Source organism: Anopheles merus, chromosome 2R, assembly GCF_017562075.2.
Source record: "Anopheles merus strain MAF chromosome 2R, AmerM5.1, whole genome shotgun sequence".
Taxonomy (NCBI): domain Eukaryota; kingdom Metazoa; phylum Arthropoda; class Insecta; order Diptera; family Culicidae; genus Anopheles; species Anopheles merus.
The window spans coordinates 17856441-17881072 of NC_054082.1; the positions used below are offsets into that span (position 1 = coordinate 17856441).

General features: G+C 46.8%; 2 protein-coding genes and 1 long non-coding RNA gene across 5 annotated transcripts in view; 2 read left to right on the top strand and 1 right to left on the bottom strand.

Moving 5' to 3' along the window:
- Positions 1–21421, top strand: part of LOC121590082 (tyrosine-protein phosphatase corkscrew) — a 35522-nt gene extending 14101 nt beyond the window's left edge. The window contains exons 1-10 of one of the 3 annotated variants that reach the window (XM_041909463.1): positions 688–1972; positions 8603–8765; positions 11672–11999; positions 15117–15436; positions 15525–16001; positions 16068–16158; positions 16225–16414; positions 17980–18099; positions 18403–18467; positions 18567–21421. In XM_041909463.1, the coding sequence (XP_041765397.1) occupies positions 1422–1972; positions 8603–8765; positions 11672–11999; positions 15117–15436; positions 15525–16001; positions 16068–16158; positions 16225–16414; positions 17980–18099; positions 18403–18467; positions 18567–18631 (2370 nt within the window). In that variant the 5' untranslated portion in view covers positions 688–1421 and the 3' untranslated portion in view covers positions 18632–21421. Of the gene's footprint in view, positions 1–687; positions 1973–8602; positions 8766–11671; positions 12000–15116; positions 15437–15524; positions 16002–16067; positions 16159–16224; positions 16415–17979; positions 18100–18402; positions 18468–18566 lie in introns of those variants that run through there. The other 2 variants (XM_041909466.1, XM_041909465.1) reach the window with 2 other exon arrangements.
- LOC121590086 lies at positions 8627–9410 on the bottom strand. The gene is made up of 2 exons (XR_006004386.1): positions 8907–9410; positions 8627–8845 (listed from the first exon to the last, which is right to left on the bottom strand). It is a non-coding gene; the product is annotated as an uncharacterized LOC121590086 (long non-coding RNA).
- Positions 21422–22771: 1350 nt separating the features above from the next.
- On the top strand, positions 22772–24586 carry LOC121588744 (40S ribosomal protein S8). The gene is made up of 4 exons (XM_041907043.1): positions 22772–22873; positions 23213–23319; positions 23422–23821; positions 24160–24586. The coding sequence occupies exons 1-4, from the start codon at positions 22870–22872 to the stop codon at positions 24267–24269; spliced, it is 621 nt and encodes a 206-aa protein (XP_041762977.1). The 5' UTR covers positions 22772–22869; the 3' UTR covers positions 24270–24586.
- Positions 24587–24632: the final 46 nt, after the last annotated feature.

A 24632-nucleotide genomic window follows, 5' to 3' on the forward strand; every position in this document is an offset into this window, starting at 1 on the left:
AGGCGACATTTCTTTCTACAGGCCTTCCCCGTGTCCCCTAACCACTTTTTTCGAGGGCGAGTATGTGCATCATCGTCTCAGCAAACGCGCAAATTACATTCGCAAATTGTAAATCGCTCCGGCAAACACATGTGTGTGTGTGTGTGTGTGTGCGTGTGTCTTCCACCGTCTCCGACGAATCCCGTACGAACGAAGAGATGAAACTTTTGCCGTTTTGGGGAACGACATTTCACGGTTCCAGCCCGACCGTTGACAAAAACAGCTTAAAATGTGCGCGCCATCCAAATTCTAATGCGCCACGACGACGCAAAGCGACCGGGCCCGCGGGGCAGCCGGTACGCATTGCGCGAAGCGGTTGCTTTTTACGCATTTTGCATACCTGTGTGTATGTGTGTGTGTGTGTGTGTGCACAACGCCCCAGCACACACCTGTACCGAAAGCGTTGGGCTTGCTGCTCCAGCGCGAACGTGTAAACACGACACGAAGTCATCGGGCAGCCGAGAAGGAAGGGATTGCGCGGCGCTGGAGTAACGACGGCGGCGGCGGCGGCGTTACGTCGCGATCTGTCGCGAGAGCTTGCTGCGGGCTGCTGCTACGGTCGCTGTATGGTGCCTATCGTGGTCGATGGATCGGCCGCTCGCACCAACACACCAACATGCGGGCCGACAGAAGCAGCCGATGCCGAGCCTGAGCTCATATTAAAATGACAAGCGATCGACCGCGATCGGTTTAGTGCGGCGGATCAAGTTCAGCAAGCAGCAGCAGCAGCAGCAGCAGCAGTTAGCAGCGCATCTCTCGAAGACGAGGCGACAGTTCGCAGTCAATTCGAAGCAAAGAGCAGCAGCATCCAAAGAGAAGCAAACTAAAAGTTGTGATCAATTTGACAATTATTTTCTTTGTGACACGGTCTTAATAAACGTGAAAAAAAGGGAAACACTTTCAACGCAACTGTTTGAGCGCATCGTGCACGGATTTAGTGGCAAACACGCTCGGTACGACAGGCCCTTTCGGTGTGTTCAGTTCTTCAAAAAGACGCAAGAAAACACGCTTCACTTTGTAAAAATCGAATCAAGAAAGCTTAAAACATAACCGTGTTGAAGGATCATTTACCACACAAGTGCTAGTGTCGTCCTGTACCCCGTGTGTGTGTGTGTGAGAGTGTGACAATGAGTGGAGGATTCTTCTTTGAGCACATCGTCGAGTTCCTGCTTCCGAAGCAGCCCGCCCAGCAGGAAGCCGATGTGGCGAAGTGTGCCGCAGTAGCCGCCGCCCAGTCAGTGATCAAGAAATAGTGTTCTTTCCACTGGCTGTTTACAGGCTACGGCTGACTAAGACTAAAGCATTACTATTGACAGCGTTCGAGTGAACAGCAAAACAAAAATCGAAGCCTTTTAAGACACAAGAAGCGGAAAAGAAAAACAATGTTGAAAAAGTACGTGCTCAAACTGACCAACACGATCGGTACGGTCGACTACCTCAAGCGCCGATCATCCACACCAACGGAAGTGATCCGCCAGCAACAGCAGCAACAACAGCAGCAACAACAACAGCAACAACAGTACCAGGAAAATGTGCCCCACTCCCAGAGAGGCCCCGGGTTGGGCAAGTTTACGCGCAATGGGCGCAAATGTTTGCGTCGCCGGTTCTCCAGCATCTCGTCCGCGGACAGCGGCATCCTGGAGGAGATCGACCAGGAGGACGAGCTGCAGGCCCAGATGCAGCAGCGCCAGGAGCAGCATCAGCAGCAGCAGAAGCAGAGGGAACGGCTCGAGGAGGACCCACTGGAGCACGATTCTGCCCTGACGACGCCGGCTTCGGAGGAGGTCGACGGTGGCAGTGGGACAGTCACGGCCACAGCCACCATCCGGCTACCTCCGACCACCCTCGATACGGCGCTGCTAGCAGTGCCGGTCGCACAAATCATCATCTCGACCGCGATAGCGGAACTCCGGAGCGCACTGCTGTTCTATCCGTTAGTATGCATGGGTGGGGACACCCGGGGAGGGGTGTAGAATGTTAAGTGAGACCAAAGTATACACTCTGTGTGTGTGTGTGTGTGTGGTTGTATGACAATGGTTGCTCCGGATGGCCACGTGCTACTTACTTAGCCGCAAACCCCAATTAACCAATTTGTGTATTAATCGATCCTGGGTGTCCAGCCACAAGACAGCCGTCCGGGGTTGGTTTCGAAGTAGCCCGAGGACGAGATCTCCCTTCCTTTTTAGCCACAGTAATGTAGTTTAGCGTTCGGTCAGTCGCATAAAGCCTCGGAAACACGCCATAACACACTGGTCGAGGTGGTGCTAATAGGGGTTTGGGTTCGTTTTTCTTTGGTTTGATCGTCCGTCCGTCGTGTTTTACGATCGCGCGGGGATCGCCTTCTCTATCCTCGACCCCGTTGTCTGAGCGGTGGCCTGGGGGAGGAGGAGGAGGAATGTGTCGCCCGGTCGCTGGCAATGTTATTGTTGGATAAATATTACACTTTTATAGCAGCGCCTGGAAAGCTCCCATTGATTCCCTGCGCAAAAGCTGCGTTGGCGTTTGTGTTGGTTTGTTGTTGTGCTCTTTTGTGCAATTATTACATATTTTGTTGGGATTACTAGTATGGTGTGTGTGTACGTGTGTGGTGCCTGTTGAATGGGAGCGCAATTACGCGGGGAGAGGGTTGTGGCCGAGCTTGTTTGTCCAATTTTGGCGAGGACGTCTTACGCTATAAATTGGTTCATTTGTTTGGAAAAAAAGGTGACAGATAGACAGCAGGAGGACAACAGCGCATTTTACGCATTACTCTCAACAGCCACCCACGCACTCTCCCACAACTACTTTCAATTTCGCTTGAGCAGAGTGCGAGTATTGTGCCCAGTGTCTTGGCGGGGACACTATAGCAGGCACGTGTTTTTTGCCTGCTCACTACTGGAATACTACTTATCGTACTTGCTAAGTACGTTAAACGTTTCTACCACTGGTTCGGTAAACCAGCTTAAGCCAGTTGTGTACAACAATCACGTAGAAAACGCATTTTACGCTAACGCCGGTTGGAAATGTCGTAAAAATGGCAACGTCGTGTTGCGTGCCCGCGTCTAACGAGATGCACAGCATGTCGGTACGGGATCTTGACCTTATCGACTTGTTGTGTGTTTTGCTGCAACGTTTTTTAAATCCTTTTTTCGGGTATAAATTGTTCAAAAAAATGATCAAAATCGTAGATATTGATGATCCCTTCGGATGTCATAGGTTTGACATTTCGATTCTTAACCTTCGGCCACCATTAGTGACGGCGCTGGACACAAAGCATCGTACATCCCGGTACTGTGAAGTTGAAATTATTACGCGATACCAAGTAATCCCCCGGGGCGGCACATGCCGTGTGTGATAGCCCTTTAGCCCCTTATGCAACCCCTGGTGCCGGAATGCGTTTCCTGCGAAATATTATTTCCATAAACGTGACGCTGCTGCTGTCACCTTCTCCATCGGCATCCCTTTTGTGGAGGGTTTGGAGGGATGCCTGTCAATCGACAGTGTGTGAGCGTGTGTGTGTGTGTGTGTGTGTGTGTGTGTGTGTGTGTGTGTGTGTGGTGTGTGTGTGTGTGTGTGTGGTGTGGTGTGTGTGTGTGTGTGTGGTGTGTGTGTGTGTGTGTGTGTGTGTGTGTGTGTGTGTGTGTGTGTGTGTGTGTGTGTGTGTGTGTGTGTGTGTGTGTGTGGTGTGTGTGTGGTGTGTGTGTGTGTGTGTGTGTGTGTGTGTGTGGTGTGGTGTGTGTGTGTGTGTGTGTGTGTGTGTGTGTGTGTGTGTGTGTTGTGTGTGTGTGTGTGTGTGTGTGTGTGTGTGGTGTGTGTGTGTGTGTGTGTGTGTGTGTGTGTGTGTGTGTGTGTGTGTGTGTGGTGTGTGTGTGTGTGTGGTGTGTGTGTGTGTGTGGTGTGTGTGTGTGTGTGTGTGGTGTGTTGTGTGGTGTGTGTGTGTGGTGTGTGTGTGTGTGTGTGGTGTGGTGTGTGTGTGTGTGTGTGGTGTGTGTGTGTGTGTGTGTGTGTGTGTGTGTGTGTGTGTGGTGTGTGTGTGTGTGTGTGTGTGGTGTGTGTGTGTGTGTGTGTGTGTGTGTGTGTGTGTGGTTGTGTGTGTGGTGTGGTGTGTGTGTGTGTGTGTGTGTGTGTGTGTGTGGTGTGTGTGTGTGTGTGTGTGTGTGGTGTGTGTGTGTGTGTGTGTGTGGTGTGTGTGTGTGTGTGTGTGTGTGTGTGTGTGTGTGTGTGTGTGTGTGTGTGTGTGTGTGTGTGTGTGTGGTGATAGAATAACCAGTGAGGGAGAATTCGTTCCAGGGGAATGCATCACACCGGGGTTCAGGCAATAACGATCGAAGAGGAGGATGCTTGCTGCTGCCGGTGATCGTCGTTTACCATGACGGAGCGGTTATTTTACCTCCTTTGCATACTGCATTTCGTTTGCACTAGATGGATGGTGCATTAAATGCCACTGGTGTGATGATGCCATATTTTTTGCGATTTTTCTAGCATGCAAAAAGGGAGAACTTATCTCCCCCCCTTCTCAGTCCGTCGTTGAGGTTCGTCGCCTGTCGGCTGAAGCTTCCCGAAACGTTCGTTTGTAAATTGCCGCAATTGCGTCAACTGCTAGGCTCATTTCGGGCTGGGTGTAAAACTATTAGAGCTAATTCGTTGGCTTTGTTTCTGATCGCAAAATTACAGTCTTGTAAAAGCTGTACACTGTAAAACTGAAGTTAATTATGGAAATCACGACAGAGCGATATAAAAATCCACCGAATGGTTCCACCACTGTTAAATGATTCCGGTCGGTCATGAGTCGTGAGATGATGGATAGGGATGGAGTGGGATGAGTTAAAGCGTTTTGACTGACTGCTGTGTGTGTTTGTGTGTTTGTGGCAGCTAGAACCTGTTCGTCCGCAGAGTGTAGCTCTAGCGGAGCCCAAAACACGAGCATTAGAATAAAATTGCCATACATCAGACTAGAAACCTTAATTCATTTTATTACTGCTCCATTCGTTGTGCACACAAACACACACACATTCCTTCGGTGGGCAATCTGCCTTAAGCAATGTAGATCACGCGTACAACGGCTACACTACGGGCAGGAAAAAAAGGCGGCACGTTTCTTACTAATGCTGAACAAACAGTGGCGGGACACTCCGTTCGAACCGAGACTACTGCTGCACACGATCCTTTCGGTCTTCTGTGCTCCTCTCGCCCGGCTGCTTAAATAATGAATATTCAATCGTGCACTATTTGAATTGAATGCCCACAGCAGCGGCGTGCTTGGTAGGAGACGTGGGGTGTGGATAATATTTTCTTTACTTACGGATTGAGGCGAAGTGTGGAAGAGAATCCCAGATAATGTGGGACAGCGTGTGGTACCTTCGGTAAATGCACTAAACGGGGATGTTAATCCATTAATTGATCGACGTGCAGGCAAGCCACAATTAATGATAAATGAGTAAATGGTCTAATATTCTTACAAACAGAATGTGACCATATTTTAGCGACTTTTAATAAGAATTGTCCACCTTTCAAGTCATTCGAGAAGTTCCTTGAGTTGTGTTCCGGACACAAAGCGAACACACACACACAGCAGTTAAAAGATCATGATGATCTCATATGATCTCCAGCGGCGGTGGTTGGACGGGGGCTCGCTGATGAGCGCGGGAATAATGTCTCTATATCGACTTATTCGATGTGTCAACAAAATGTCACCGTGTGCTGCTGCGCTGTTATTTGCCTGTTTGCTCGCAGGGCAAACAGACTACCGCAAACGATTGTGCTGGTGCTGGTAGGAGAAAACAGGCGCTAGCCCATCACATTTGTGCGTTGTTTTTTTAATTAATTTAAAATGAAGCTTTTAGTTAGCCGTGTCATGGAAGGGAGGGATGTGCGTTTTGTCTGGAGTGTTACAATTTGCGCTAATTTTGGGGGGGAGTGCAAATATGTGTGGCACGAGGTTGTCATAATTATCAACGAAACGTTAGCATTCCGTCAACGTCGCATCACGGATCAGAATGGTTCTACGTTTATTGCTTGCTCTAACGCTTTACAGGGTGTTGTGTTTGTTTTGACTGCTGTGCGGATGAATGAGAAATGTGTCAAATTGGTTTGATTGGCAGCACACTTCACGCAGGTGGAAAATGCGCACGAAGCCACACCAAACGCGCCACGCTAAAACAGCGAAGCACTGAGAGTAAAATGTGTAACACCCGGCTATCGGGTGGCCCTTAGCTGGTGGGTTGATTGATTGAGCCACAGTACAGCAGGGCCTGCCCTCCTTCCACACCACAGACGACGCGGTTGTGGTGGTGGGGTGTACAAGGCGTATCATCTACGGACATATCGACGGGCCTGTATACCTCGATCGAACCGAATGCGCAAGAAGAAGTGTGCACACACAAAAAAAAAAAAAAACCGGTAAATTACGCAAAGCCCGTCACCAAACCCTTTTGATAGAGTGCGCGTTCCTCCCGCCGGCGTCTGCCGTCCTCTGCGGGGTGTGCATTCCAGCAGTTTCCTGCCCACCCGAGACGAGCCCACGGAAGCCTCAAGTGAGCGCTAAGATGATTCGGGCCTTTGACTCGTTGTGTTCACACACACACACACACCCAATTATTCACAGAGATAGAGAGAGAGAGGAAGACGGTGGGGTTTGGGGGTGGAAAGGGCTGCCATGAATCCTAGGGGTTGATTGCTTACAGCGACCGCTGTAGCAATTGTTGAAGCGTATGCTGGTTGACGCGTCTGCCGGGCGCCCCATCTGAAACTATGTCACATGATGACAGATAAATATTCATCGTAAAGTGACGTCTGTGTGTATATATATAAATATGTTTAAAAAGTCGCTTTTATGGGTAGTTTTTTTGTAATGGGTGACTAATTCCTCCACCGGACCGGGCATCATCAGCACTCACGTGCTCTGTCGAAAAGTTTGAAATAACGCCATCGAAAATACGTCACTTTTTTTTAAAGGGGATTGTAGCTGTCCATGTATGGTAAAAGTTCCTACTGACTACGTTTGGAGATGTCTCGCTAGCACCACATGCGAGGCTTCGGCTGATTCACAACATCGAAGTGCAGTGCCTCTGGTGTACCGCCAGAGACCGCCAAACAAGTTCCCCAATGACTCACTTGCCGGCGTGCTGTCGCCACCATCAATACGGCCAGCAATTTCGACGCAAAACAAAACATGCAATGGCCTCTTCTAGCCAGCTCTTGTCCACCTTTTACCACTTTAAACAGGGGCGGGTGGCTTGCTTTTAAGACATGCAAATGCATGACAACTCATACCTTCTTTACTGTGTGTTGTGTGGTGCCCCGCCAGGTGTGAAAACGATTTATACTACGCAACTTCAACATTGCCTTATGGCACGTTATTATCTTACACACACACACATTATCCATAAAGTGTATTACGTGTTTTACGGGGAACCACCTTCGCGTAGATCGCGGAGAGATGATTCCGTCCGGCACTTCCGGTCACCGCGGTTTTAAGTAGGCGTCTGTGAAGCGCGAAACCCTACAAATGTCTCACAAGCGAGCAAAAGCACCGCCGCGAAAGCTTCAGCGCGAGCTTTCGTCAGCATACAACAACCCCGCGCGATGAAGGAGGGTTGATAGTAGAGGGGACGAAACAAAATACGTCTCACGTGTTTGAGTGTGTGTGTGTGTGTGTGGTTGTTTGCTAACGTTTTGCGCATGTTATGTGTCCCCTGTGTCGTCACTCGTTTGGTTCGATATTTGTGCGTGTGTGTTCGTCTTGTCCGGCGGTCCGGTACGAACTTCAACATGGACCAAACATGGTCACGGAAGGACCTCAGGAAGGGAGGGGTGAGGGACCCGAAGATCGCGCAACACCCATGCAACGTACTTCGGGTGTAGCAAAACACGGGCCGCGATTGCCGAGTTCGCGCGTTCGCCCGCTCTCGCGCTGTCGTCAGAAAGCTTTAGAATCTTCAGCTGTGTGTTTACTCGTCTTCCCGTCAGTCGTTCTGTGGCTGCTGTGCTGTGCTTTAGCACCTAAATCGTTTGCTCTGTGCATTTCTTGATTCTGTGTTTTTGCGGTTTTGCACAGTGTTCGAACACTAAATTGACCGGAAAGTGAAGTTATCGTGTAGAGATTGCATCGTTCGTGCAACCGCTCCTTACGTAGGTGGGGCACGGTAGTAGTGCAAGCATTCGAACCAAGAACACAAACTTGAACTTGAACTTCCTTCTTCAAACAGAAAGGGGGGGTTGGCAGGAGTGTGCAAATAATAAAAAAAGTTAGATCGTTATTTCTGTTTCGAAAACTCAGTTGCGTCGTCGTTATGTGGGCGAGTTGAATTTGTTTACGGAATTATCGATTAGCGCGCGGCAGTGGCGCTGCAGTGGTGAATTGAGTTCTGGTGCCTTGTGGGGAAGCTGAACAGCACAGTGAACAACAACCTTCCCTTGCCGGAGGTGACTTTGTGGTGATCGTAATTTATTTCAATCAAAGTGCGACTAATTGCTGGTTAGAAGTTGGTTAGAATTGAGATTTTTTTTGTTGCTTCTATAATCCAACGTCGAATGTTTGCCTAACACAAATCCCTTTTTGTTTCTCTTCTCCTTCCATTTGCAGATGGTTCCACGGCAATCTGTCCGCTAAGGAGGCGGAAAAGCTTATCCTAGAACGTGGCAAGAATGGTTCGTTTCTAGTGCGTGAATCTCAAAGCAAGCTCAGTGATTTCGTGCTCTCGGTCCGGGCGGACGATAAGGTGACGCACGTCATGATACGATGGCATGTAAGTACCGAACCCAGCGCAGTTACATTCTTCATTTTACATACATGCATGCCTCCAGGGTGGGAGAAGAATAAATTGTGCTGCGAAAAGTAGACAGAATGTGTTAAAAGGCGAAAAAGGGCCCTGCAGCGGGATTAGTACCTTTAAGTCACTGGACCGGAAACAACGTGCCATGTGTGTGTGTGTGTGTGTGTGTGTGTTTCTGTTTGCAGAGCATGACGGAGCCGCTCTTATGTTAATGCTCTTCCTTCTCTACTCATGTCGCGACGGCCGGATGACCTTGGCACTAGCACGACGACGGTACGACGACGACGACGACAAGTGACGCATAAACCGTTGCCGATTTGGAAGCACGGTGTACCCAAGGGAGTAAACAGTACGGTGGAACAGATGGGCAGCCAAACACAAACTTACACACACACAGCCTAGACTGGGGGATGATCTGTACGGCCCTTCTTCCAGTGGCCGAACATGGCACGACGATGGCGACGACTGAAGGTCTTTCGCCGTGTTTGTAGTGATTTAAAACCGGCAACAAAACGGTTCGACTGTGTGTTGCCACTTTAAGTTGTTCGTGAGCTTTTTTGTTGTTCTGGTTGTTGTTGCTTACAGGGTTTCCCACGATTTATTGGTCAGTTCCCATGATTTTTTGGTGCGTTCCCACGATTTTTTGGTCGTATCCCATAGATTTTTGGTTCGTTCCCATAATTTATTGGTATTTTCCGATTGGATATCAATACAATTGGACCAAAAAATTCTGGGAAACGACCAAAAAATCGTGGGAACGCATCAACAAAATATGGGAACCCACCAAAAATTGATGGGAACCGACCAATAAATCGTGGGAAACCCTGTATCCTTCCTACCCTGACTTTAGTGTGTTTCGCCAAGCGAAATAACAAGGGAGGAGTTTGTGTTGTGTGCACCTTTTGTTTGAACCGGTGTGGAAGATAATTTACAACTTACTGCAATTTTTAAAAAAGCACTTCCCCGTGTCCTTCTTCATTAGATTTGCCTTTTTCCACTACGTATCAGACAGGTGTAAACATATATAAAATCATATTCTCTCTCTCACACGCATGGCAAGAGAAAATCGATTCATTGGAAAGGTTACATAAATTGCGAAAAAGCACCAAAAACGTCATTTGCCAGACTGTGCGTTGCGTTTCATCGCTCGGCGGGGTGGATGCGATGGGGAGTGGAAATTATGCTAAACGTATTTCCGCCAACCCGACGTCTGGAACTGGATCAAGGTCTAACGAAGAGCAATTAGGTCTAACAGTGACAATGGCGGGTAAAATCGGATTACATTAGTGCATTGGTGTCGATGACGGTGTCATCTGTGGGGCTTCTTTTTTTAGGCCGATTTAAGTTTTTCGGCATTGTTAGGTGGTTGCATATGCGGCGCAAAAACCGTACTCTGTGTAGGGCTAATGATGTTGAGGAAGCAAGTTTTTGAGGTACATTAACGAATAGCACGGTCAGAATTCGCTAATTGAACAGCGTTTCCAACTATTGGCATTGTGCTGACTTCGGTTTAGTTCCCGAGAGCCATTAGTATTCGGCATTTTTCTTAGTAGACACATGCACCTTAAGTAATTTGTTCCAATCCCGAGTATTCTTCCATGCCAACGCCTGGTCTTTAATTGAAGCTTCTATCGTACGTGCAGCTATTGAATTCAAATTGTATTGCCTATGTCATTAGTACGCATTTTGATCTAGTCTTCGCGTGACACCTCAGTAGCGCCACGTGTAGAGCTCGATCGTGCAACACGCTTATCGAAAGATCAAATCTAGTCTGAGACTAGTGGTGCATGTTTGGGTTTTGCTGAATGAAAAGAAGGTTTTACATACTTTTCAAACAAACAAGGTAGATAAATATACTATAGGCTTTTGAGGTATGATGGCGACTACTAATAATGACTCTAATTCTGACCTGGTCCTCATATTGATTTGTGATTTCTATGGATACAGAAAGTTTTGGAGAGAAGTCGCTACTGAGGAGGACCTTCTCTTATTAAGGCTAAGGCTATGGTTCTTCTCCCCGATCAAATACGTTTGTAACTCATCAACCCACTCTAAGTAGTAGTACCTTATTAACAACTGAAGGACGAGTTTTACTCCCTTTTTAACTCCCACTCCCCTATGCGGACAAAGACCGAACAAGGTGTAGTAGTTTGATCATACGGGAGCGCAAATAAGGCTCAAGAAAAGTATTGAACAGCGAGGGTGAGTGGCAACAGACAGATCATATTTTAAGCACACACAAACACACACACACAAAGTGATCTTAAAATTATACGACGATTAAGCAAACGTGACAGCGACGTCGGCGCAAGGCGAAACACTCTTTACCAACTGCCATCAAGGGACAAACGGCGTGGCGTGCAAAAAAGGGGAGAAGAAAACGATCATGCACTTGGCGACAGCCTTCGAATTAGTCATAATTAAATCGTTTATCGGCACCGATTGCTTCTGAACGTGGCGGCTGTCCACGTTTTACCCGCAAGAGTCCGGCGTTGGTGCGCCCGGCGTACTTTCCACTACTGCCCCGACCGGAAGTGCACGTTTCGTGACACAGACGATGCATCAGTCAGCCAGTCAGTGTAGTGTCTCTTCCGCTTATATGGTGGTTGTAACGATCGCCTGTACCCACAGAATGATGACGCCAGCCTAACCATGGATAGGTCACCGATTGCAGAATGACAAATTGATTGAATAATTAGTAACCACGAGTGTAACCTTACCTGTTAGAAGTGTAGCTGACGTGTCTTCATGTGACTCATATTAATTTATCAGAATTATTCAACTTTCATCCTCGATCCACCATCTTACTCCTTTGGTAGCAATACTTCCTTCCTACATGTGAATCATTTCTTTATTATTTTTTTTCCGCATTCCCGTAGGAGAAAATGTACGACGTCGGCGGTGGGCAAAAGTTCGCAACCCTGTGTGACCTGATCGAGCACTACAAGCGCAACCCGATGGTGGAAACGTGCGGCACGGTCGTCCACCTGCGGCAGCCGTTCAACGCGACCCGCATCACGGCGGCCGGCATCAACGATCGGGTCGAGCAGCTGCAGCGCGAAAACGGGGGCCAATCGTACGGGAAGGGCGGCTTCTGGGAGGAGTTCGAATCTCTGCAGCAGCAGGAGTGCCGGCACACGTTCTCGCGCCGCGAGGGCCAGCGGAACGAAAACCGGGCCAAGAATAGATATAAGAACATTTTACCATGTAAGTATACGTTTTGCCATTTAAATTGATCTAATCCAACTCACTCTAAATCATTAGTTTGGGGATTTGGGAATGAAAGGGAAAACAAAATTGGAAGGTAAAAATATCATTTTCTATTGCAAAACATGAAACGAGGATCTTGAAACGTTCCGCTGCTCCGTAAACAACAGCACGTCCATGTGGACCTGGTCTTTGTTACGTTGTTCGGGCGAGAAGCGGTAATTAAACGTCGGACCAGTTTAGCGGCAGCCCTGCCGAGTGTCGTGGGGTTCTAAATGTTGAATCAAAACACACCATCGGACGGAGACCCACGCAGCCGCAACCTCCGCAGAATTGTAAACCTGACGATGGTGGGTCACCATCGTTTGTGTGTGACGACTCGCTCGCTCGCTCGCTCTGCTGCCTCGCGTGTGATGCGTGTTAGTGTAGTGGGGCAGATAAAAAAGGCATCTTTGAAAAGTTGACGCCAGGTATTGCCCTTCCCTTTCCCCACCCCGAAAAACCCTCCGGTTCCGGTCTGTCGACGTCGCAAAAAGGCATCCAGCCAACCGGTCCAGGCATGACCATATACGCGAGAGTGCGCGATCCGCCACCTCGCCGGAGAACACCAAATGTACGCGGAAGAGGGTAACCCTCCCTCGCGGGCCATGTGAAGGATCTGTGACTACGTATGCGGGTTGCTCGCTATTTACATACAGATAAAATACCAATATTTCAATCTAACGCGCCCACCCCGCTCCCTCTCGGCCGGTCAAAAAGCGCATCGCGTTTGGATGCAACGGTATCGCGATACTTAATTGCAAGCGTGCGGGAATGCTAATGATCGGCAATCGGAATCAAAACACCACGTCCAGTGGGTAGTAGGATCGTGTGAACAAACTCGCCCAAGTGCAACATAATCGACGCGAGCGGGCGAACGAGCGCGCGCCTCTCTATGTCGTCTGCCGGCGTGTGAATCAGGAAGCAATCGGTCGAAGCGTTTTTCATATTTTGCAAAACGTGGCATCCGTTCAAGGGCGGCTGTGGTTGCCGCGGAAGAATCAATAAGGAGAGGGAAGGTGCGCTTTGTGCACTATGAAATATGCAATAGTGTCGTCGACAGCTCTCTCTTTATCATCATCATCATCACCACCACCGTAAGCTTTGGAGGTGTCATTCTTTTTATTGGTAAAGAGGAGCGCGCTGGGGCATCCTCCTCTGGGTGCGCAATCGATTGTCGCATTATCCTCTCGAAAGGTCACGGGTATGGTCAAGGTTTTTGCTGTTGTTAGAGCCGTGACAACAGACAGGAATAGCCCATCCAACCTCCTCCAAGCAACGTGCTCGATCGAATTATTGTGAATGATGATTAGGTAAAATTGGTTGCAACGAAAACCGTCTGCTGGCCGCCTCCAATCAGCACTGAAAAGCGGACGGATAACAATCAGAACTTTAAGTGGCCTCTCCATACATATATACACGTTAAAACACTCGAGAACCCTGACTGCCTGACGTGTGTCGCACATGTGTTTTGTCGCAAATGGCCGGGCAACTGGAGCAAACAACGAAAGGTTGACATACGTTACGTAAATGTCGGTCAACTGAGAACTGAGACACACACACACGGGGGGGAAAAGGGTGGGGACAACACACAGTGGTTTGCAAGTGGTTTTCATTTCACGGCAAACTGTTTCTTCCATCTCCGGGCAGCGGTCGAGGTGCGATAATTAGATTGCCAATCAAGCTTCATCATCATCATCATCGTCTGTCGTGTTTTAGCATCACAATGAGAACAGGAATCGTTAAACAATATGGGTGGCATAAGGGGGTCAGGTGCAGATGCAAATGCAGATTTGAAAGTTGTTAAACAGCAGGAACGATGAACAACCGAAACACAGGTTGATTGTTGTGAAATTGAATTGTTGGTTGTTTTTTTTTCGGTCGAAAGGCGAGAGATATGTTCTCTTGAATGTCGACATAGGAGAGCGAGCTTGACACAGAATGTGAGCTTGTATTTCGTTTATCTCAAAATCGAGGTTTTTTTTGCTAGAAACAGAGAGGGAGAGAGTTTAGAAAGATTGCTGGTACCAGGAAACATGTTTTGTTAATGTAAGTGTCCGGTACATGTAACCAATTATTGAACAGCTTTTGCTTCTGTACACGTGTAACATATAACCAGTGTTTAAAGCAAGCAGTTCACTATCTGAAATAATAGAAGATACGGGATCAATTACCATTTGATTGTTTATGATGCTATCGTACAACCAGATAATACGGAGAAGATAACATATTGAGCGAGATAACACACAATGCGATCGCAAAATACTAGTTACGTTTAAACGTTGGCTGGATGTGACTGTTTCGTGGTGCTAAGGTAAGGGCCTGGGAGTAATGCGTCACGGATTGTGTGTTCAAATCTTGTTTGAACCCGAAACAAAAGCGCGAATTTTACTAACTCCATAAACTTTGTTAGAAAAGTTGCATTCAATCACGTATTGGTGGAACACAAACAAATGAAATTCTATTTATAAAGAGGACCCACCTTCGTCATTTTCTCTCTTTTATGTATACTATCTTATGTCTTTTTTGTTCTCTTACAAGCAACACACTATTAAGTGAGTAATCTTTCTCGTTTTGCACCTTTTTACGCAAATGAATAGCGCCGCACGACAGACGAATGATTATTAACGAATACAAATGTCTTGTGAGCGCGCACACACATCACTATCGAGGAATTATTCTGCCTTGAGCAGATCGGAGGAGGGTGTTGTCGAGCTAGGGCACATCCGACCTGTTCTTTAGCTACAACACTGACTGCAAATATATCTGTACCCCTGACGCTGACGCTGACAATTTCCGGCGTCGAAGCGACGATTCCGCGCAATTAGTGCGCGCCCAACGTCCACATTCTTGCGTGCCGTTTTATTCATCCTGATGCACACACCAGCAGCTTAACGTGGGTGGGGAAGAATGGTTCATGTTTACCATCCACGACTTCTCGCTACTACTACTGCCGAGCGGGGGAAAGTGAACATTTCCCTACAGCAGTATAACGACATTTAATTAATCGCACCGAGTGGAATTCTTTTGCGGAAGCATTCCGTTAATAAATCCTTCCTTTTGTCTCCCTCCCCATAGTTGACCACACGCGCGTGAAGCTGAAAGACGTGGACAGCACGGTGCCGGGCGCGGACTACATTAATGCCAACTACATTCGCCAACCGACGGAGGCGGAACAGAACGACATGAGCTCGTCGTCCGAGAACCTGGCCCAGTCGGCGGGATCGGGGCTGAACAACGGGTTCTCCCAGCCGAACGCCACCAACAACAATGGCACCAACGGTAACAGTGCGTCCCAGGGCTACAGTGTCGGTTCGGTGGCGCCGACGAAAAATTGCTCCAGCTGTCAGCTGCTCAACAAACCCTGCTCCCAGTGCTCCCTAAAGGCCAGCAGCGAGGTAGGGCGTTGGAGACTTTTCCTTTATTTTCCCCTACCTCGACAGCGATAATAATGCGGTGCTGTCTATCATCGAATTACCGTTACAGATGAAGCATAAACGCAACGAGTCGATCACCTCGCGCATGCAGCTGCAGCAACAGTCGCCCCACAAGCGGGACGAGAAGGACATGTTCAAGACGTACATCGCGACGCAGGGCTGCCTGACCAACACGATACAGGACTTCTGGAACATGATCTGGCAGGAGAACACGCGCGTCATCGTCATGACAACCAAAGAGATGGAGCGGGGCAAGAAGAAGTGCGAAAAGTATTGGCCCGATCCGCAGCAGAGCAAGGAGTGGGGCCACGCCCGGGTCCGGTGCCTGAGCGAGACGAGCACCGCCGACTACACGCTGCGCGAGTTTCTGCTGTCCTGGCGCGGGCAGGAGGATCGCAAAATCTACCAGTACCACTTCCAGGTGTGGCCCGACCACGGCGTACCGGCGGATCCGGGCTGCGTGCTCAACTTCCTGCAGGACGTGAACACGCGCCAGGCCCAGCTGCAGCTGGAGGGTTTGATGCCGGTAAGTGCAGCACGACGACAAAAGCACGACGGATGGAAAGCTGACGTGTTTGCTTGCTCATTTTAGGGTCCCATTTGTGTGCACTGTTCGGCTGGCATCGGGCGCACGGGGACGTTTATCGTAATCGATATGATTTTGGATCAGATTCTGCGTCAAGGTAGGAGCTTCACAGCGCATCCCTAATCGCCCATCCTTTTAACACACGCTCCGGTTTTGTTTTTAGGTCACGAGTGTGAGATTGACATTCAGCGGACAATTCAGATGGTGCGCTCGCAGCGTTCCGGCATGGTGCAGACGGAAGCTCAATACAAGTTCGTCTACTTCGCCGTCCAGCACTACATCCAGACGCTGCTGCAGCGGAAGCAGGCCGAGCAGCAGAGCCTGCAGGTGGGCCGCGAGTACACCAACATTAAGTACGTCGACGAAATCTATGTCTAAAGTAACTGTCTAAGCGCTTTCGAAACTAACTTAGCGTTACGCTGTCCCCCCCCCCCCTCTACGTACCTCCGCCTGACCCACGTGTCCGTCTGTGTAGCCGTAACCTAGAGCGCGTGTTTGCATATCCCCCATCCGACCCCACCCAAAACCTCGATCCCTGAAAGAACGAACTACTACGTTTGCACCATGAACGGTTAAAATAACGGTCTTCACGACGACCCCTGTTGTTGTTGCTGCTACCTTGCTCTGCTCGCTGGTCGATAATTTCTCTGCCGGGTGGCCATACTAAAACAGTGCAGAATGGAAGGGCAACAATGCATTAGGAGAGCAGGGAAAGGGATCAAGGGATCAGCTGGAGCGAACGGCATGACGCATAGGGATCGACCAGATCGCGGCCAGATCACAGCGGAAAAGAAGCGCGGGGGAATATAGCTGTAAATTGTTGTACATTGTTCGTGCTACGCAAAATTCGTTCTCGTGTTGCGTGTGTTGGCTTGTACACCATCGTTGTGATATTACTGCTACTACTATAGTAATTTAAATGCTTTCCTTTTTTTGTCTCTATCCATCGCACTCCTGCTCTGTATACCTTAGTGTTTGCGGATTTGTTTTTGCTTTCCATAACAGATTGCACGATTAAAACAGTGTGTGAGTGTTTAAAGGTAGAACGGTAAACATGTGGTCGCTTGTGTGAGATAGAGATTGAGAAATCTGGGGTTACGTGTTTTGTTTTTCTATCTTTCGTTTGGATAAATGCGGCAACTGACGGTAACAAAATCGGAAAGCAAATTAGAATAAATACATAGGAGCCGAGCTGAGCTCTGAAGCAGCACGTTAAATGGTGTACATTGGTGTTGATGTACATATACAATAAAGTGTATCATTAGTTATGGTATTGCTCCTAGTAATTCAAGTAACGAGAAGGTTTAGGGAAGCGTCTGCCACGATAAGATTATGTGCACCTTTGTGATTTTGGCTTTGCTCTCTGTACAGTTTCTAGCGCTAAGATGTTTCCATAGTTTTTGGGCTCCAAATCAAGCGTTGCAGCTAAAGTCAAGCGCGGTTGCATCCGAAAGAAAGAGCGGATAAATGTTTCGGAAGATGAAATGCTTTTCTGTGCGTTGGTATTGCTTCCTCCGTTGCTGGATGGTCCAGTAAGGCATGTAAAAGAGCATATGTTTTGTCTAGTTTAAAATGTAACCGTACTAAGATCGGATATTCAATTTCAATTCACATGAGATGAAAGAAAGACGGCCTTCATTCATTTGGAACTAAACTTTAAAGACATCATTAGAACAATAAGTTACTGCTTGTACGTTTTGTTATGATGTGTTACACTACTTACTGTAAGATGGACTCTTCTCGATTGCTTTAGCCTTCTCATTGTCCGTACCCGTACTCTTTCCACCCTTTTCCATATCTGGTAGATTAAAAAAGCTAAGCGAGTGCGCTGAGCGCTCGTACTCTAATTGCATTACAAATTTAATGTTTAACCGTCTTCTGTACTGATCCCACTTTACCATCCCACGTGTACGAGCAGATATGCATGCGACTCGAATGATCTGCAGCGAACCCAGCTACTCCCATCGCTGTCAACATTAAGCTTAAACACAAGACAAGACTTGCAGAACAATCGTATGCAGCACAACCACACGATTAGGTATAATTGCGTTACAACTGTGTGTTCTTGCTGTAATTGGTCGTGGTTTTGTGTTCCTTTTTTTTTCTTTTTGTATTTTATGCTACTTTACGCTGTGATTGAAGTAAAATAAGATTGTTTTTAGGTTGGCCCCATGCAGTTACAAGGCATGTCTGCGATACGGTGTTTTTGTTTGTAGATCATTTTCATTTTGTTGTTTTCTAGTGTTGCGTTACTTACATTAGTTTTAAGTGTTAATTATGTTATCATACTCCCTGCACCGCGCGCATTACTGACCCACCTTTGTGTGTGTTTTTGTTTCAGGTCGACATCGGATTCGCAGTTGCCATTACCGAGAACTGTGAACGATCTAAATAACTCACTATCAGGTAAAGCAATCGCAGCAAAGCTACCTCCCCGCGATACTGTATCCCCCACAACACCCTAACAACTAATAATCTTAATTTCATTCTTCTTTCCATTTGCAGTATATGAGAACATTCGCAAAGAAGCTGTACGAGCACCACCGCCTACACCACCGAGAAAATCATGACAAATGGATTTTTAAAACTTATAAGGCAAATGCTGTGAAAAACAAACAAACATGAAACATGTGAAAACTACCACCAACAATCTACATATACACACCTTACGGGCATTGGTTGGTCCATATACATCTATTCTCTTTATTCTGCTTGTTGCTAGAACCGCTGTTGCGAACCGTCGTTGTCTGTGCCTGTGTTTGCATTGCGACTGTGGCGCGAGTCAAGCGGAAACCAACTTAGACGATTCGTCTATGCGCTCACGGTGCGTCAGAAGTGCACATTTCCTGCGCGAACCGAACCGTCGTCCTATATGCGTGTATGCAGCCCAGGAAGTGCTGTATATGTTTCCATACCACTTGTTTTGCTATGACAAAAAGGGGTGTACTACGAGGTGATATGTTGATCGGTCACAGTGCCTCTAACCTGTGTAGTAACAGTTGTGTGCGGCAGCTGACACACGATCGATCACTGATCCTCCTCTTAGCCCGTCAATGTGTTGGGTAGCAAATGTTACGGCATTTCTGTGTTATAGTCGTTGTAGATTGAGTTGTTTTAGAGGAGATGCGTTTCATTGTAAAATACCTGTACAGCAATGATGTGAGCGTTTTTTTTTTGCGTTTTTGTTTTGATTCTATTTTACGCGCCTTACTCCGTAATAACTGCGCCAATACCGCTGTGGTCGAGTTTTTGGGCTGGGAGCGGGGGGGCAGTGTGGATTAGATGCAACTGTTTCCAACTATTCTATGTGCATTGAATGTGTAGCGCTGCTTGTTTTGAAACCATCGCTGCTAGACCATCGCCAACCCAACTCGGCATAATCCTCGCCACCGATTGGCCATGGTTGAAATTGTGTGTTGTTGAAATTTAAGTATAAAAAAGCGGACTTAAGATGAAATGGAAAACAACACTTTAGCATGTTATCTATGTAACGTGCATCTAAATAGAATGAAAAAAAGGTAAAGAAATAGAATAGAATAAAACAAATTAAATTTATATCGCTGATAGTCAAACACACACACACACACACACACACACACACACACACACCTACATATATTCATTATAGATACACACTTTACGTTTGTCTTGCTCTAGGAGGGAGGTATATGCAAATCAGATCAGTAACGGAAAATAGACTTCTATTTTTATAACTTGAAACATTTATTACACACAGAGAAAGAGCGGACAGCGAGAGAAGAAAAACGAGACGTTGGATAACTATTGTTGCTGCAGAAACATGAAAAGGCAAGAACACTATTCAAAAGAGATTATGATAAGAGTAACAACCGGAATACAGGAAGTAAAAGAAACAAAATGAGTCCGCGCTGTGTGCAAAAGCGAACGGGCCAATAACGGTGGGAGCAGGGGAAGGAAATCAGCGCCAAAGGGAGGTACAATACAGATTCATATTATAGATTTGTTATTATACTAGACGATGCGATGGCTCAGTGAATGGAAATTGCAGGACCAGAACAAACAAACACTAGGCAAAAGACATATAATCGAAGCAAGGAAGCAGCGCATGCACGTGACGGAAGCTAGCTTATTAGCGGGGATTTGCATACAGCAATGGAACAGAATCATTTCGCCCCAAGTGCGTGTGTGTGTGTGTTTTATATTATTAGACATCAGTACATATACGAGATGCGTCTTATAATTTAAACCGTAGTTAGCGTTGTACTACAGCAAAGTCGTTTAAAAATGCTTCTTTTTTTGCTTTGTTTCACTGTGTTTGACCAGTTGCTATGAGATAGTTAGCGTTTTTTGCCTTAAGCTCCCACAGAAAGCGGTTCCATCTAAGATTAGATTACACATGGAACAATCCTTTGGATCTAATTGACTGTTAAAAAGACTCTGGAAGGTATCACTCTTCCGGTAGTGCTGTGTTATTTTAAAAGATGTCTGTTTTGTACAGATTGCTCGCCGGTACTACGTTTCGTCCTGGTACGTTTCTGTTCGCAAATCAATCCCCCCCCCCTTTTTTTTTCTCCCCATACACACACACACACACACACACACACACACACACACACACACACACACACACACACACACACACACACACACACATTGCTTAGCATGTATGTCACCACCATATTTTTCTGTTTTATTAAATTTTTATGCTTAAAGTTTTTGTTATGATTGTTAGTTATAGTCAGTTTTACAACAACCACAAAAACAACAACAATCAGTCTTGAATCATTTTATCGGATTTGAAACTTTATAAAAGTTAGACATTAAACGTATATTATAACCTCGAAAGTATAAGACGTACACAGAGAAAAAGAGCAAGAGAGAGTGAGAGAGTGAGAGAGAAAACTAAAGCTGAATATGTGATTGTAGCGTTAAATAACGACAACGGCAGAAAAAGAGAGACATTTACCACGAAAAAACAAGCGATAGGTGATTATTATTTTTTGAACCACATACATAATACTATTTGTTCTTTGTTCACACAGCATAATGTTTCTGTTCCCTAGGATTTTGTTTTTTGTAGTTTTCCTCTCTTCTTTCGCAATGAACAGTCGTATTTGGTGTAACTGCACGATTTTGAATCATTTTAGATCGATTCCGGCTGGAAAACTGGTAACTGAAAGAACGAGAGTGTAAGAATATACTTCAAAACTAAAGCCTCTGTACATCTTAATGCGAAAAACAGATCGGTAAATGTAACGAAGAGACAATGGGTAAAAGAGAGAAAATGAGATATAATAGTACATGTTCACTCAGCGCAGGCCAATTAATTGAATGAAAATAGCTGAGAGAGAGAGAGAGAGAGAGAGAGAGAAAAAGAGGAGTAAAACAAACCTATAAATAGACACACAGTTACACAATAAACAACAATAAACGTTATTGTATGGAACATATTCGTTGCGTTGTTGTGATTCTTTCTTACGTGTATGTAATTGCCCCGAAATGGTTGCTACTAAGGTGTTGGATAGCGAAACGATTGCCTTATGATTGGAATCCTGGCATCATCTACCCCATATACAAGCAGGATGGACTGCAACAACCGCATATAAAATATACTGCCGGATCTTTCAGGAACGACATGTCCCTCACGTCGTAAAGATAGTCGGAAACTATCAAAGAGGATTCCGTACTGGAAAATCAATCTCTGAGCACATAGTCACTATGCGGCAGATCCTAGAGAAGGTGATAGCCATGTACCATCTCTTCAGAATCCGCCCCAACTGATAAGGCTATAACATATGTCTAGAACTATAACCGATGTCTCTTGCCAATGGAAGGTGATTGGAAAACTCTCAGGGTCTTTTGCAACCACCAAAGGCCCAAAGGACAAAGACCAAAGTAATAGTGGCACCATCAGTGGTTCAACTACCAAATCTAGATCGGCGTAGGGTTGACGTACGGTTAGGTGCTGGTTTTCCAAGCTAGTCTTCCGAGACGCACTCAATATGGCTCAAACGATCCGTTTATTGTCTCTCTTCGTCGCTCCAAATAGCCTGTACCACTTATTCGACTTCAACTCTTCCTTGGCCTCCTTCCGTTCTCTATCCTTATATTCTATTCAATCTTCTTCCTTTTCTCCTTCTTATTACAGGCACTTTGTTGATTTATGTCTCGTCAGGATAGGGTTAGGGTAGGTGTAGGATAAGAATACTGTTTAACTGTAAGGCGGACAATTATTACCATTTAACATGGTAAACAATAAAAGTGATCCTAATTGTAAAGTCGTCCAGGATTTACTCTATGAAAGGTCAACAGCAGGGTCAAAGGTCAGCAGCTGAATAAACAGTTCATATTAAAAAAATCTGTCGCAAAGAATGACCTTAGAACTATATCGTACTATTAAAGTTCCAGTTCTTACTGCCCAAAAACGTACTAAACCCTCTTAGCCACGTTCGAGAGGAAGATGCTCAAAACAATATTTGGTACCTTATATGTGGTTAAACAATTGAGGTACCGTTACAGCGACGACCTATACGAGCCATTAGGCAATCTCACAGTCTTATACAATATAACAAACATTTCCAAACACAAACACTTCTTTAAATATACAAAATTAAATAAATTTGAAAGATTCTGCGCCGTCCAATTTTTCAACGGTACAAACAAATTCAAACGCTAAATTTAGACCAGTTTTCATCGCCAACCGTCAACTTGACAGCACCGGCCCGTCCATGTTGGCAGCGCCGTGCGATGTTATGTCAAACGTCAAACGCCAAGCTTGCCACTACAGCTCTTCCGGTGTAGCTCTTTCTTTCCCGATCAACACATCAAAATGGGTAAGTCGGCGCCTGTCCGTGTCCATCGAAAATGAGCCCAAAATTGAACCAAAATGCATCGGAAAAGTGTGCGGCTTGGTGGGCAAAGGCTCGAAACGTAGCGTAGCACCCGAAGTGAGTGAAACGGAGTGAAAACGGATGGTTTGTGCAGTGTTTTTCATCGCTACAAAAGTCCACGTTTTCCGATGTATTTGTGTTATGGGGGGAGGTCTCATGTATGCGGCTGCATCTGTCGCATGCCGTACCCCGGGGACCGGTGGCGGGTGTATCGTAGTGTGCCCGGGTGGTGAAATGTTAATTAACTTCCTTTTTCTTCTGTTTCCTGACTGCCAATTTTAGGTATTAGCCGCGATAGCTATCATAAGAGGCGAGCCACTGGTGGCAAGAAGGCCGCCATCCGCAAGAAGAGGAAGTATGAGTTAGGACGCCCGGCCGCCAACACCAAGGTAAGTGGTGCGGGTGCACACACATGACCTTTTCCATTATCTCTGCACTAGGCCAGCGGCATAATTCATGTGTTTTTTGTGTTCCGTGTATGTGTCTTTTAGATTGGTGCAACTCGTGTCCACTTCGTGCGTACCCGTGGTGGTAACAGGAAGTTCCGTGCCCTCCGTCTGGACTCGGGCAACTTCGCCTGGGGATCGGAGGGTATGGCCCGCAAGGCACGTATCATCGACGTCGTGTACAACGCGTCGAACAACGAGCTGATCCGTACCAAGACGCTGGTGAAGAACGCGATCATCGTGATCGATGCGTCGCCCTTCCGTCAGTGGTACGAGAGCCACTACCTGCTGCCGCTTGGCAAGAAGCGCGAGCTGAAGGCCGGCGAGGAGGATGTGTTGAGCAAGAAGCGCAGCAAGAGCAACCTGCGGAAGTACGTCAAGCGCCAGAAGAACGCCAAGATCGATCCTGCAGTGGAGGAACAGTTCAACGCTGGTCGTCTGCTCGGTATGTATATTGTGATATTCGATGGCCCGTTGGGTTGTGTGCAATCGGTGGTTCGCATCGTGTTGGAATGTGCTTTTGTTTTTTCAATGATGTTAAACTAGATGAGACTCACGTCTACGCCTCGGCGTAGATCTTACCAGTTGGCACGCTCGTTTTGAGCCGCCTGTGCTGGCAACAGTGGGAAATGATCCATCACCGTCATAGTTACTCTGATGATACGATAATGCCATTCCTTTCACGAATCGAACAGCTCACGAACCGAGTATTTAATTCCACAAACATCGGAGGGAAACATATTAACGGTGGTGTCCACTCTTTCGTCCCCTTTTTTTTCACAGCTTGCATCTCTTCCCGCCCTGGACAAGTTGGACGTGCCGACGGTTACATCCTGGAGGGCAAGGAGCTTGAATTCTACCTTAAGAAGATCAAGAACAAGAAATCCAAGTAAGCAGTGACAAACGGTGGCGCTCTGTGGTGTGTCAGTGTTTGTGTGCTGTGCGTTGGTAGTGACGGAGGAGGGGCGGTGATGATAGCTTGTTGGTGGCAAATAGATCGCCGGTTGTCGGTGCTACGATCCGTTCCTCGTCGTAGCATTGTCGAGCATCGCACCAACCTTAGAAACAGAGCAACAAAACATCGTGCGTCATCATCTCCTCGGGGGCAGTGAAGAGGCGTAACTGTACTGTGACGCCTTGTGTACGTGAAAAAGGAGGAATCCTTGCGAGAGAAGGGAAGGAATAAAACTTCAAAAAAACCACACAATGATTTACGATGTTTTTTTTTTATTCGCTCGGTGCTTGAATGTTTTTGA